Raw genomic sequence first — 16,046 nt, 5'->3', positions numbered from 1 at the left:
CACACACACTGAGTTCCAGAGTAGAATACCAACTCCTCTGACCACCACACACTGAGTTCCAGACTGAATACCAACTTCCACCACCACACACACTGAGTTCCAGAGTAGAATACCAACTCCTCTGACCACCACACACTGAGTTCCAGAGTAGAATACCAACTCCTCTGACCACCACACACTGAGTTCCAGAGTAGAATACCAACTCCTCTGACCACCACACAAACTGAGTTCCAGAGTAGAATACCAACTCCTCTGACCACCACACACACTGAGTTCCAACTCCTCTGAGAGTAGAATACCAACTCCTCTGACCACCACACACTGAGTTCCAGAGTAGAATACCAACTCCTCTGACCACCACACACTGAGTTCCAGAGTAGAATACCAACTCCTCTGACCACCACACACTGAGTTCCAGAGTAAAATACCAACTCCTCTGACCACCACACACTGAGTTCCAGAGTAGAATACCAACTCCTCTGACCACCACACACTGAGTTCCAGAGTAGAATACCAACTCCTCTGACCACCACACACACTGAGTTCCAGAGTTCCAGAGTAATACCAACTCCTCTGACCACCACACACTGAGTTCCAGAGTAGAATACCAACTCCTCTGACCACCACACACTGAGTTCTAGAGTAAAATACCAACTCCTCTGACCACCACACAAACTGAGTTCCAGAGTAGAATACCAACTCCTCTGACCACCACACACTGAGTTCCAGAGTAGAATACCAACTCCTCTGACCACCACACACTGAGTTCCAGAGTAGAATACCAACTCCTCTGACCACCACACACTGAGTTCCAGAGTAGAATACCAACTCCTCTGACCACCACACACTGAGTTCCAGAGTAAAATACCAACTCCTCTGACCACCACACACACTGAGTTCCAGAGTAGAATACCAACTCCTCTGACCACCACACACACTGAGTTCCAGAGTAGAATACCAACTCCTCTGACCACCACACAAACTGAGTTCCAGAGTAGAATACCAACTCCTCTGACCACCACACACAGTGAGTTCCAGAGTAGAATACCAACTCCTCTGACCACCACACAAAGTTCTGAGTTCCAGAGTAAAATAGTTCCAACTCCTCTGACCACCACACACTGAGTTCCAGAGTAGAATACCAACTCCTCTGACCACCACACACTGAGTTCCAGAGTAGAATACCAACTCCTCTGACCACCACACACTGAGTTCCAGAGTAGAATACCAACTCCTCTGACCACCACACAAACTGAGTTCCAGAGTAGAATACCAACTCCTCTGACCACCACACACTGAGTTCCAGAGTAGAATACCAACTCCTCTGACCACCACACACTGAGTTCCAGAGTAGAATACCAACTCCTCTGACCACCACACAAACTGAGTTCCAGAGTAAAATACCAACTCCTCTGACCACCACACACACTGAGTTCCAGAGTAGAATACCAACTCCTCTGACCACCACACACACTGAGTTCCAGAGTAGAATACCAACTCCTCTGACCACCACACACACTGAGTTCCAGAGTAAAATACCAACTCCTCTGACTGACCACCACACACTGAGTTCCAGAGTAGAATACCAACTCCTCTGACCACCACACAAACTGAGTTCCAGAGTAGAATACCAACTCCTCTGACCACCACACACACTGAGTTCCAGAGTAGAATACCAACTCCTCTGACCACCACACACTGAGTTCCAGAGTAAAATACCAACTCCTCTGACCACCACACACACTGAGTTCCAGAGTAGAATACCAACTCCTCTGACCACCACACACACTGAGTTCCAGAGTAGAATACCAACTCCTCTGACCACCACACACACTGAGTTCCAGAGTAGAATACCAACTCCTCTGACCACCACACACTGAGTTCCAGAGTAGAATACCAACTCCTCTGACCACCACACAAACTGAGTTCCAGAGTAAAAACTACCAACTCCTCCAGAGTAAAATACCAACCACCACCACACAAACTGAAGGGCATCCTGGCACAATTTCTCCTCCCAATACTACGAGAGAAAGTAACGACTACCTGTATTGGCTGGGAATCTCATCCCTTGACCACAGTCTGGCCACATGCTGTTCACGCTGAATGACAACAAACTGCAGGAAGGGAGAAACAGCTAATGGAGGAAACAGAGGGAACTCGGGAGACAGAGGAAGAGGAAGGCAGGATGGAAAAACAAGTGGAGGAAGGGGCGGAGGAGGAGAGAGATGTTTAGGAGGAAGAGGGGAACCATGGAGGTGTAATAACTGTCAACAGCCTGGCCACATTTAAAAAAATTGACCCCAGAACAGGGGTGATGTGAATGGCTATGATGAAGCTGAGTAGAGTGATACCTACTAATCACCACCACCACATGTGACAGAGTCTAACCCGCAGACTATAGTGGGAGGCTCGAGATAGGATGAGGAGGAGGTAGAAGGAAAAGACAGCCAACAATGCCACTTTGGTGAGTTTCCAATTTGATCTTCTAACAGTGCAGATTCACTAATATAGATGTGTGTGTGGGCGGTGTGAAAATATCTTTCCTGGTCGATTCAGCGGCAACCATCTCTATTTTATATAAATGTAACAATTTAAAGTTCCATTGTCAAAATATGTAAGAAATAGACTATTTGGGGCATCTGGCATTCCAATGGTAGAGAACCTTACCAAACGCCTTTCGGTCCAACTTTTTAAATCATCGTTTTCTTCATTCTCCTAAATGCCCTGTATATTTAATGGAAAGATTCCTATTGTGTAAGTTAGGAATTAACATTACTTGCAGTGAGGAAGGTCTGGTAGTATCTGCTCCAAGCATTGGTATATATACCACACTGGACTTCCAGTACCAGGCCAGTTTTCAGACCCCTTTGACCCACTGAATGCATTTGCTTGACCAGACCAAACTAAGCCTGACCATTACACTGCCCCGCCAACTTTAGTCATGGTCGAAGGGACCATTTGTTTGAATCACTGTGGCATTGTGAGACAGATCAGGAAGAGTTAGGTTATGTGTTATATGTATGTAAGAACTTTGTGTGTGGTAGCTGATGTGAACTTAACCATTGAACAGCAACAGTTTTTCTCTGTGCCCCAATCAGTTCCCCATATCTCTATCTCCTCCCGCGCCGGAAGAGTGGGTGCCAGAGCAGTCTTCTAGTGAGGCTTCGGATGCACGCATACCACCCACCGCTCCCGAGTATATTACTCACTCAAAGAGATATCCGGGATTGTAACATACTCTAGCTGTGGACATGATGTCGGAGTCCATACAGCCAATTAGATTTTCAGTGCATCGTGCTGAAAGGAGTAAACATCTCTCCGGTAAGAAGAAGGGCGGGGGTGTATGTTTCATGATTAACGACTCATGGTGTATTTGTAACAACATACAGGAACTCAAGTCCTTTTGTTCACCTGACCTAGAATTCCTCGCAATCAAATGCCGACCATATTATCTCCCAAGAGATCTATCCTCGGTTATCGTCACAGCCGAACATAAACCCCCCGCAGGCGGATACCAAGACGGTCATCAAGGAACTTCTTTGGACTTTATGCAAACTGGAAACCAGATATCCAGAGGCTGCATTTATTGTAGCTGGGGATTTTAACAAAGCTAATCTGAGAACAAGGCTACCTAAAATCTATTAGCATATCTATTGCAGTACACAAGCGAGTAACACACTTGACAATTGCTACTCTAACTTCCGCGATGAACACAAGGCCCTCCCCCGCCTTCCTTTTGGCAAATCTGACCATGACTCTATCTTGCTGCAGCCCTCCTATAGGCAGAAACTAAAACAGGTCTATCCAACGCTGGTCTGACCAATTGGATTCCACGCTTCAAGATTGCTTCAGATTGCTTCGGATCTAGCAGCGTAAGCATTTCTCTACACTCGCAATAACATCTGCTAACCATGTGTATGTAACCAATAAAATTTGATATTATTTTGGGATTTGAGAGGATACCAAATGGGAAGAATTTGCTACATGGGCTAAGGGCGTGAGGTTGGCAACTGATAGGGAGGCTCAGCCAGACAGGAGATAATTCTCCCCGGGGGCTCACAGAAAGGATGTGAACAGCACGGATGCAGTGCTCAGAGGAGACAATGAATCCCTGTTCCTGTTCCCATTGCACCGAACCAGCCCGCCCCTGACAGCGCACTGTTGTCTCAGGTTCCGGACTATGGGCTTCACTAAGGATAAATATGACATAGGGAAGATGAGAGGAGCAACGTCTGTGACCTTCTCTCCTAAAAGCACATACCGGTCCCACAAGGCACAGTACCCCTTGCGTAAGGAGGAAGGCTTTGGCAAAATCCTGACCTCTCTGCTGAGCAAGGGGGCTGTTGTCACCTGTACATCATCACCGTGCAACACACCAATTTGTACGGTTAGAAAAGCATCTGGTGAATGGAGAATGGTACAGGATCTGAGATGCAGTGTTCGCCATGACCCAGTAGTGCCAAACCCAGTCAATATCCTTACTTCTGTCCCGCCAGATTCAAATTGTTGATTTGTTGTTGTTGATTTGGCTAATGCATTTTTTAGCATTCATGTGCACCCAGATTCTCAGTACTGGTTTGTGTTTTCTTTCAAAGACACAATGATGTTGAGAGCCCTGTCATTTTTACAGATGAACTGAGCACTCTTGTTCAGTATGTTGATGACATCCTTCTTTGCTCTCCTGACAGAGAATTATGTGAAATTGATACTGTTGCACTGCTACATTTTCTACCTGATAACGGCCCCAAGGCCTCGAAAAACAAATGAACATCTGTCCAACAGACTGTTAAATATTTGGGACACGTTATCACATCAGGGGAAGAAGCTTTGCTTTGCAGACAGGGTTGAAGCTTGGCTACAGACAGGGTTAAAGCTATTTCACAAGTTCATAAACTATGCACCAAGGAACAAGTGTTGACACTGCTGGGACTGGCAGGCTATTGTAGAGTTTGGTTAATTGATTATGCTGAAATTGTCCAACCTCTCTCTGATCCCATTCATTTGAAACCCATGGCCACGGGAGATCAGATAGAGTGGACAGAAGAATCAGATAGAGTGGACTGAAGATGGTGAAGAATCGGTCATTCGGCTTAAACAGATCATGGGAGATCAGATAGAGTGGACAGAAGATGGTGAAGAATCGTTCATTCGGCTTAAACAGATCATGGGAGATCAGATTGGGGATGTTGAAGAATCGTTCCTTGACAGAAGATGGTGAAGAATCGTTCATTCGGCTTAAACAGATCATGGGAGATCAGATAGAGTGGACTAAAGATGGTGAAGAATCGTTCATTCGGCTTAAACAGACACTCGTCACGGTCTTGTTTGGGGTTCCTTGATCACTCCAAACCTCCATTAGTTTGTTTTGGAAAATAATGGGTTCATGTCAGCAGTACTGACACAAACTGTGGTAAGATGAGACCTGTTGGTGTCTACTGGAAACGTCTCCATACTGCACTGCTCCCCTGCCTCCGCTCTGTGGCGGCAGCAACGACCACTGGCCTGTGCTGACATTGTAGCTATGTGGCCCTTAACTGTTCATTTACCTCATTATGTCTCCCCCTTGACCACAGGCAAGGACAACACATCTCACCCCTGCAAGGCTGCTACATAGGCAGAATGTGTTACTTACAATGTGGCATGTTGCTCTGAACCGATGTACGGTCTTAAACCCTGCAACCTGACACCCCACACAGTCTGACGGCGATGCACATGACTGCAGTGAGGTGGTTGACCTCTTGTGTAAACCACGCCCTGACCTCCAAGATGTGACTGTTCCTAACGGTGATGGTTGTGCGAAACGTTCTTCATCAGGGGATCCAGTCGGGATCCAGTCGGGATCCAGTCGCATCGTATGCTGTGTGTACACCCCCCAGTATTGAGGAGGCAGCCAGACTGCAGAGCTGTTTGCTCTCACACATGCCTTTGTGTTAGGAAAGGGACAGTCACTCACAGTGTACACTGACTCTCAGTGCGCTTTAGGTGTCTGTCACATTTTTTGGAACACTATGGCAACATCGTGTTTTCCTCAACTCAACTGCTAAACCAATAGCACACCATAACACGGTTCAGTAAATGCTTGAGGCAGTACTCCTGCCCTCCACACTTGCTATTTGTAAATGTGCATCTCATACTAAACACACTGATGCTGTATCTCTAGGAAATGCTGCTGCAGACCGTGCAGCGAAAGCGACTGCTGATTCCCCCACCTCCCCTCTCCATGTGATGTCATGCATCGACCCTGCAACCTCTCTTTCCTTTAATGATGTTTCTCTGCTACAACAGGGGGCTGACGGAGTGGAGAAGAAACGCTGGCAGTGAACATGTGTAACTCTGAGGGTGTCTGGAAGGGCCCGACCGGCCTCCCTTTACCCCCTCCAGTGGTTTTTCCCTACCTTGCGAAATTGTGGGGTGGATGTATAAATATGTTTGGGATTACATTTGGGTTTACTCGTTTTGCTGAATGTTTTAGTAAACAACGTTCTATCTGTGCAGCCCATAATGTTGGAAGAGCTACACCCAGGCTTATTTCAGCTCACCCCACACCTGAGATGCCTTTCAGTTACTTGATGAGTATTGTCTGGTAATAGCGGACATGTTTTCTAAACGGATAGAATGTTTTCCATGCAGGCATGCGTTATCATAGCTAAGGCACTAATGAGAGAAACTGTTCTCAGTTGGGGGATTCTGGGAAAACTCTCAAGCGACAACGGCTCACATTTTGAAAATAATGTAATAAAGAGTTTATCCGAGTGTCTGGGCGTTGACCTGCGCACTCGCTGTTCATATCATCCGGCCAGTGGGGGCGCAGTAGAACGCAACAACCAAACCGTGAAAACAAATCTATGTAAAGTTATGGCTGAGCAAAGGCTGAGGAAAATTGTGGAGGAGATTTCTCTCCCATTGGGTAGAGCCCATTGTTCCACTGGACTGTCGCCCCATGAAATACTTACAGGAAGGCCAATGAAGATGTGCTGCTGAAGCTGGCCCAGCTTACCTTGACCGGTGTGGACAAACAGATGGTAAAGTACATGATAGGACTTAAGAGCTGCCCTGTCCGAGCCAAAGGGAAGACAGCTGCATAAGATCTCCCCTGGCGACTGGATCGTGGTGAAGGATCTCAGATGAAAGCACTGGCACTAACCTCGGTGGAGGGGCCCATACCAAGTGCTGCTGACCACTCCGACTGCGGTCTGGATCGCTGAAAGGGACAACTGGATCCCGCTGCCGGAAGGTGGGCAAACCTGAGGACGATCAGATCTGAGGTGATGGCAGCAATTCACACGTTTTATCCTGGTACTGGACTGCTGCTCTGTTCAAGACAGATTGGTGTCAAAAGTGGGATGGTAGGATTGAGTGGCAATGAACATTGGGACAATTCACCAGCTCACCCCCATGACCATCTCCCAATCTACTTTGATGAATTGATGTATTTTATCCATAACAAGGTGCCTCAAACCAATGGACAATGACATCGTGTTTGTGGACTGACACCTACATCGGTGTCAGGGTTTTTCCCCTGATGGCAATAAGACTTACTGACTGTAAAACTTTCAAGATGTTTCATTCATCAATTGTTCCCTACACTGTTTATAAGGCCTATGACTATCCCCCACCCCCTCCTGGGGGCACATTTTGGTTTTTGCCTTAGCACAACACAGCTGATTCAAATTATCAAAGCTTGATAATGAGTTGGTTATTTGGATCAAAGTTTATAAGACCAATCACTGAGAGCTATGCAAATACTACAACTCCAAAAATGTGTGAACTGAACTGCAGACAAACGCCTGGCTTTAATTGTTCCTTGTTGTTATTGATGTTATTCTTGAATCTTTCTCTTGGTGTGTGAGATTCACTGGTTCTGGAATTGGGAGTGTTAGATAGCCAACTCTGTAAAAAAGGCTGTTATGGGAAACATTAATTGTATGTGTCCACGTAAATCACATCAAATTGTATTGTAGACCTTACAGTGAAATGCTTACTTGCAAACCCTTAACCAACAAAGCAGTTTTAAGAAAAATAAGTGTTAAGTAAAAAATAGATAAGTAAAAAATAAAAGTAACAAATAAATGAGTATGCGTCTGACCTTGCAATACTGTGTGAAACGGTCCTATTATAATCTCCTGTTCTTGGGAATATCATCATGTGTTGCAAACCAGCTTGCACCTGCGTCTTTGTATAGATAAAGTCCCACCCAAGAACAGGAAACTATAAAGATATGTGCTTACCACCCAATGCTTCAGGATTCAGACTGTCTACACTGCGCTGTGTAACTGTTCCTTCTGAGCTCTGATATAAATCATCTTAGTTTGACTTGGTCTCCAGCAAATCCTTATTTTATAATATCCACAACAGTCAGCAAGAAAAAGGTGCTGATCGTGGACTACAGGAAATGGAGGCCGACAGCGGGCCGAGAGCTTCACGTTCCTTGGTGTCCTTTTAAAGAAAGCATGACAATCTCAAATCGTCCCCCTCAGGAGGCTGAAACAATTTCGGCATGGGCTCCCAGACCCTCAAAAAGTTCTACAGCGTCTTGACTGCATCACCACTTGGTATGGCACATGCTTGGCATCCGACCGCAAGGCGCTACAGAGGGTAGTGCGCACAGGCCAGTACATCACTGAGGCAGAGCTCCCTGCCATCCAGGACCTCTATACCAGGCGGTGTCAGAGGAAGGCCCTAAAAATGGTCAAAAGACTCCAGCCACCCCAAGTCATAGACTGTTCTCTCTACTAACGCATGGCAAGCGGTACCGACGCAGCAAGTCTGGAACCAACAGGGCCCTGAACAGCTTCTACCCCAAGCAATAAGACTGATACATACTTAATCCAGGTAGTTAATGGTTAACTATTGACTCTTTCTCCATTGACCCTTTGTATACTAACTCTTTTGACTCATTCACTGCTGCTGCTGTTTATTGTTCATCATGTTGCCATGTCACTTGACCCCTACACATATTTACACATCTACCTCAGTTACTTCGTACCAATGCACATCAACTCAGTACCCCGTGTATATAGATAGACAAGTTATCGTTTCTCATTGTGTATCTATTCCTTGTGTTACTTTTTCTCAATTTCTCTCTCTCCATTGTCGAAAAGGGCCCTTAAGCATTCCACTGTTAGTCTAAACCTGTTGTTTACAAAGCATGTGACAAATAACATTTGATTTGAGTGTTAAGAGGAAATGACAGAACATTATTCTGTCTCCTCTCCTCTATCTCTGCACCGCTGGCCTGGGAGCAGCTAGGCTGTGATGCAAATCTGCACTCATCATCCTGCCACTGTCATCTTAGAGAGAAAAAGAGAGAAAGAGAGAGAGAAAGGGAGAGAGCGAGAGCATATGTGTGTCTGTGTGTTGGAAGAGATAAGACGTTTTGTTAGTCCACAATCATGAACACCTGTGTGACATACCATGATATGTCTGAGGCTACACTTGTGTGTACCAATATGAGTGTGTGTATGAATCAAAATAGGTTCTCTGGACATGACTATCCCTTGTCCCAAGACACATCCTATAGCAGAGGTTCCCAAAAGCGGTCATGAGACACCTCCTGGGGTTTTTGCCTTGGCACAACACAGCTGATTCAAATCATCAAAGCTTGATAATGAATTGGTTATTTGAATCAGCTGTATAGTGCTAGGGAAGAAACCAAAACATGCACCCGGGAGGCCAGGATCCAGTTTGGGAACCCTTGTCCTAGAGTACAAGATGCTCCAAGTGCCTCTCCCTTCTCTCCTGAGGGGATCAAACAAAAGCACTCCAGCCCAGAAAGCAAACATAATATTCTCCCAGTGTCCTCCACCAACCACAGACCTGTCTAAGTCCAGACATGAAGAGAAAACTCAAGCTGATCCAATCAGAAAGAGAGAATCACTCGTGTCATGTGGATTAGGTAGTGTTAAATTATTCAGAGTTAGACAGAAGAGTGCCAAGTCTGGACCATATCTCTGACCGGTACTCTCCACTGCCAGACAGACAGAGCACACCATGAATTGTCAATGAGACCAGTGTGAGCACAGCACAGCTTAGGTCATTCAGCACACTTTATGGCAATGATTTTTGTGCAAACACACACAGGTATTGTATGTGTGTTTGTGGCCAAGTATGCAAATGTAACTGCATGGATACACGCATGCAGGGAAGCAAACAAGCAAATATGTGTGCACGTACACACAAATATGCGCCCACCCACGCCAACCCACCTATGACAGCCAGTATAGTTCCCTATATTAGAAATCACATAAGTTTACTAAAGCAGTTGTTTGACCTCACTACTTCAGAAAAAACAACTTCCACTATCCCTTCTTATCATCCTCCCATCTTCTCATCCTCCCATCTTCTCATCCTCCCATCTTCTCATCCTCCCATCTTCTCATCCTCCCATTCTCCCTTCTTCCCATCTTCTCATCCTCACATTCTCCCTTCTTCTCATCCTCCCATCCTCCCATCTTCTCATCCTCCCAATCCTCCCATCTTCTCATCCTCCCAATCCTCCCATCTCCTCATCCTCCCTTCTTCCCTTCTTCTCATCCTCCCTTCTTCTATCCTCCCATCTTCTCATCCTCCCTATCGTCTCATCCTCCCATTCTCCCATCTTCTCATCCTCCCTTTCTCCCTTTGTCCCATCCTTCCATCTTCCCATCTTCCAATATTCCCATCCCCCTTCTTCCCATCCTCTCTTCTTCCATCTTCCCATCCGTTTTATCTTCCAATCTTCCCATCCTCCCATCGTCCATCCTCCCATACCCCCTTCTTCCCATCCTCCCATCGTCCATCCTCCCATCCCCCCTTCTTCCCATCCCCCTTCTTCCCATCCTCCCATCGTCCATCCTCCCATCCCCCCTTCTTCCCATCCTCCCATCGTCCATCCTCCCATCATCCCATCTTCCCAACTCCCATCTTCTTAAATGTGGAAGAGAATAAGAGATATATCCATTCTTTACTGACCCAGGAAGCACCTTTAATCTCCTGAAGAGGTGGTAAACAGAGAGAGTGTTGAAAAGAAGAAGAGACCACATCACCAGTGATCTCCTGAAGAGGTGGTAAACAGAGAGAGTGTTGAAAAGAAGAAGAGACCACATCACCAGTGATCTCCTGAAGAGGTGGTAAACAGAGAGAGTGTGGAAAAGAAGAAGAGACCACATCACCAGTGATCTCCTGAAGAGGTGGTAAACAGAGAGAGTGTGGAAAAGAAGAAGAGACCATATCCCCAGTGATCACCAGTGATCTCCTGAAGAGGTGGTAAACAGAGAGAGTGTGAAAAGAAGAAGAGACCACATCACCAGTGATCTCCTGAAGAGGTGGTAAACAGAGAGAGTGTGGAAAAGAAGAAGAGACCACATCACCAGTGATCTCCTGAAGAGGTGGTGGAGAGTAAAAGAAGAGACCAGTGATCTCCTGAAGAGGTGTGTGAAAAGAAGAAGAGACCACATCACCAGTGATCTCCTGAAGAGGTGGTAAACAGAGAGAGTGTGGAAAAGAAGAAGAGACCACATCACCAGTGATCTCCTGAAGAGGTGGTAAACAGAGAGAGTGTGGAAAAGAAGAAGAGACCACATCACCAGTGATCTCCTGAAGAGGTGGTAAACAGAGAGTGTGTGAAAAGAAGAAGAGACCACATCACCAGTGATCTCCTGAAGAGGTGGTAAACAGAGAGAGTGTGGAAAGAAGAAGAGACCACATCACCAGTGATCTCCTGAAGAGGTGGTAAACAGAGAGAGTGTGGAAAAGAAGAAGAGACCACATCACCAGTGATCTCCTGAAGAGGTGGTAAACAGAGAGAGTGTTGAAAAGAAGAAGAGACCACATCACCAGTGATCTCCTGAAGAGGTGGTAAACAGAGTGTGGGAAAGAAGAAGAGACCACATCACCAGTGATCTCCTGAAGAGGTGGTAAACAGAGAGAGTGTGGAAAAGAAGAAGAGACCACATCACCAGTGATCTCCTGAAGAGGTGGTAAACAGAGAGAGTGTGGAAAAGAAGAAGAGACCACATCACCAGTGATCTCCTGAAGAGGTGGTAAACAGAGAGAGTGTGGAAAAGAAGAAGAGACCACATCACCAGTGATCTCCTGAAGAGGTGGTAAACAGAGAGAGTGTGGAAAAGAAGAAGAGACCACATCACCAGTGATCTCCTGAAGAGGTGGTAAACAGAGAGTGTGGAAAAGAAGAAGAGACCACATCACCAGTGCGGCTGACCTCATGGTTTTATAAAGATGTCCTATTTTGGGGTAAATTTGACTCATCCCCCGACGCCTCATTTCAAAATCCCAATAAAAAACACAGAGAGACAGGGGGGGCGGAGGGAAGGGAGAGGGGGAGGGAAGGGAGAGGGGGAGGGGCGGAGGGAAGAAGGAGAGGGGGAGGGAAGGGAGAGGGGGAGGGAAAGAAATAAAGAAAGAGCGAGAGTTAGAAAGATGGCAAGAAGGAAAAAGGGAAGGAAAGAGTCTTTGCTTCCTTGTCATTTTCCCGTTCAATAACATGACATTGTTCACATAATGTGACACTGAAACAGACGATGAAAAAGTGACATTTGATATGATCAAGTGGAGAACATTGGCGGCTTTAAAAGCAAAGTGGAGCGAGTGTCTAACTGACACTGAAACTGACCCACTGTTGTTTCACTCTGGTAATAAATACATGTTAGGTCCTGGCCTGGTGACATTGTTGAGATTGACGTCTTTTAAAATGACACCTCACTGCGGACCGTTTCACGTCATCTACTGTGCAGTATACGTAACTGCCGTGGAGAACAAACCAATGGCAGAACGTTTACATTTCTTCTCCCAAATAAAGACGTTTCATTATGTCCACCATTATTCTCATACCACCACTTGATGAATCGACCAAAGGCTATGGCTTATGACCGGAGTCACCTTGTACGTTTCTATGTCTAGATCTACAACCGTCTGGTTGGGATGCAAAGGAAGCAGGAAAACAGTTAGCGTACAACAGGAAATAAAACTCAAAACACATTTTGTCATTGGATAATATTGCCATTTTACAACAATCTTACAAACACATTGCATAAAATCTAAGAAAATATATATATATTTATATATACCTTTAAATCATTATTAAAACATGTGGTTGTGTATTTACATACATGTGAATTTGAATAAATAGTTTTTTTTTAATCAATGTATTCACTTAATGCTTACATAACATATTGTGTCCATATTGTTTGTAGTTGGATAGTTAAATATCATAACTATAAACTCTCCCCAGTTTCCTTACTTTTGACCAAGACTCAAAAGAGACTGGGAAGGGGATTCAAACAAACCACAAGGCTCCTACATCTCACTACATTTGACTTGAAAAAGGTCATTTATGTTTAAGCCGGTATCTGCTGTGTTTACCGCAAAAACGATCTCTGTGAAAGTCAGTGAAATTACCTTCAATAAAAGTCAAGTGTAGTGCAATGTCGGCACATTTGGTTTGAATCCTGGCCCCAGTCCCATCTCACAACAAACCCAACTGTTGTTTCCAGACTGGCCAAAATGTTGCTGTTGCTACTGTTAGAGGGCGTCCTGATTGGATGGAGGCTGTATGAGGGAACCTTAATGTGGCAGAAGTGGGACGTACTGGAGTCCCGTGAGGGTAAAATGAGTATATCATCCTAATCAAATAAACATCAGATTGGGTGTACCAACCTTATATGATAAGTCTGTATTGTTCAATAAATTAAAAGCCTAAAATATTTTTATTTGTAATCGAATACTTTCCATGGTGATGCTACCCCAGGGCAGTGAAGGGGACATTGCCCTATGTAAGGTGCCATATTTTGGACGGGACGTTAAACGGGTGTCCTGGCTCTTTGTGGTCATTAAAGATCCCATGTCACTTATCATAGAGTAGGGGTGTTAACCCTGGTGTCCTGGCTAGATTCCCAATCTGTCCCTCATACCATCATGGCCACCTAATCATCCCCAGCTTCCAATTGGCTCATTCATCCTCACTCCTCTCCCCTGTGACTATTCCCCACGTCGTTGCTGTGAATGAGAATGTGTTGTGTCAACTTACCTGGTAAAATAAGTGATAGTGATTAGTGATTCAGCTCTGACAGACAAAGGAGAATCACTGCACTTTGTTGTAATATTACTTTATATGTTACATTAGACCATGATTTCAGAGCAGGGAAATTGGCCACAACCTCAAAATGTAGAACATACACATGACCATAGCACTTCAAATTAAAAAGTAGAAAGTCAACCCTGGAGCATTCCCAGATTCAGGATGTGTTTATAAAACAATATCGTTTTATTTTTCATTTTATTGGTATTGTTATATACATGGCATAATTTTGTGCTTTTTTTTATCAAGAAAACATCAGAGGGAAAAAAAAGAACTGTACTTGAAGTCTGTGTAGAGATTTGGACAAGGCTTTGAGCCAAAGACAGTTAGTTTTCCAGTGAGTTAACGATGGTCCATTGAAGAGGATGAGAACGTTGGAGGTGATGTGCTTTACCAACAATAGCAAAGGCACCTGTGTATCGCTTTCTTAGAAAAACAAATCAGTCCACGCAAATCTCTCGGTTCAAGTTCGGCCCGGCGGCGGCGCAACACTCATTCTCCATCTGAGAACGATAGAAAAATAGAAAAAAAGGAGAAAACAAATTGTCACTTCATATCGTTTTTTTGTTCCATCAAAATTTTGGAAGAAGGGGCTTTTTCCCCAAGCCTCATTTTTCAAGGGATTCCTGATTTTTCTTCTTTGTTTGGGAGGACTGTGAGAGAGAGATGACGAAGGGAGGAGAAAGAGAGCAGGAGAGAGAACGACAGAGAGGGTAAGAGAAAGAAATAACAACTGACAGAGAGGAAGAGGAAAAGTAATACAAAGCAAGAAGGAAGAAGAGAAAAAAGAAAGAGAGAGATGAGAAAGAGAGAGATGAGAAAGAGAGAGATGAGAATGAGAGAGATGAGAAAGAGAGAGATGAGAAAGAGAGAGATGAGAACGAGAGAGATGAGAACAAGAGAGATGAGAAAGAGAGAGATGAGAGATGAGAAAGAGAGAGATGAGAAAGAGAGATGAGAAAGAGAGAGATGAGAACGAGAGAGATGAGAAGAGAGAGAGATGAGAAAGAGAGAGATGAGAAAGAGAGAGATGAGAAAGAGAGAGAAGAGAGAGATGAGAAAGAGAGAGATGAGAACGAGAGAGATGAGAAAGAGAGAGATGAGAAAGAGAGAGAAGAGAGAGATGAGAAAGAGAGAAATGAGAACGAGAGAGATGAGAAAGAGAGAGATGAGAAAGAGAGAGATGAGAAAGAGAGAGTGACCACAGAGAAAGAAAGAAAATGAAGAATGTCTGTCAAAGAAAGTAAATCTATCGATGGATGGGGATCAGTATGGATGGGGATCAGTATGGATGGGGATCAGTATGGATGGGGATCAGGGTCTGTTGGGGTCCTGGTATCCTGGACTGGGATCCTAATGAGGGGAAGGCCTTTCTGGTGTTCAGCGGTCCGCTGGCCCCCCCTCTCTCAGCTCCACAGACACACGTTGCTGGTCGTCTGGCAGGTGGAGCCCTTCTCAGCCGGGGACAGGTAGAGCTTGCCGCTTGGGCACACGCACAGCTCGTACACAGTCTGTTTGGGGTACGTGGTGCCCGGCGCCCCGTGCAGCGGGTCTGCCGCTGTCCCGTGAGGAATGTTCCCCAGACGAATTGTGCTGGAATCTAAAAAGATCTGGAGAGTGAGAGAAAAAGAAAGAAGGAGAGAGAAAGAGGGAGAAAGAGGGACAATAAGATATAAGATATAAAACAGAAGGAAGTGAGATACAGACAGAGACAGACAGACAGACAGACAGACAGACAGACAGACAGACAGACAGACAGACAGACAGACAGACAGACAGACAGACAGACAGACAGACAGACAGACAGACAGACAGACAGACAGACAGACAGACAGACAGACAGACAGACAGACAGACAGACAGACAGACAGACAGACAGAGAGACAGACAGACAGACAGACAGACAGACAGACAGACAGACAGACAGACAGACAGACAGACAGACAGACAGACAGACAGACAGACAGACAGA

At 45.3% G+C, this 16,046-nt stretch overlaps 1 protein-coding gene across 2 annotated transcripts in view; it reads right to left on the bottom strand.

The window, feature by feature from the left end:
- Nucleotides 1-15,193: 15,193 nt before the first annotated feature.
- LOC124020544 (zeta-sarcoglycan) overlaps nt 15,194-16,046 on the bottom strand; it is a 139,940-nt gene continuing 139,087 nt past the window's right edge. For both annotated transcript variants that reach the window (XM_046335780.1, XM_046335779.1), the window contains one exon: nt 15,194-15,684. In XM_046335780.1, the coding sequence (XP_046191736.1) occupies nt 15,481-15,684 (204 nt within the window). In that variant the 3' untranslated portion in view covers nt 15,194-15,480. The remainder of the gene's footprint in view (nt 15,685-16,046) is intronic.

Source organism: Oncorhynchus gorbuscha, unplaced genomic scaffold (genome assembly GCF_021184085.1).
Source record: "Oncorhynchus gorbuscha isolate QuinsamMale2020 ecotype Even-year unplaced genomic scaffold, OgorEven_v1.0 Un_scaffold_851, whole genome shotgun sequence".
Taxonomy (NCBI): domain Eukaryota; kingdom Metazoa; phylum Chordata; class Actinopteri; order Salmoniformes; family Salmonidae; genus Oncorhynchus; species Oncorhynchus gorbuscha.
This window is presented reverse-complemented; position numbering and strand designations above follow the sequence as displayed.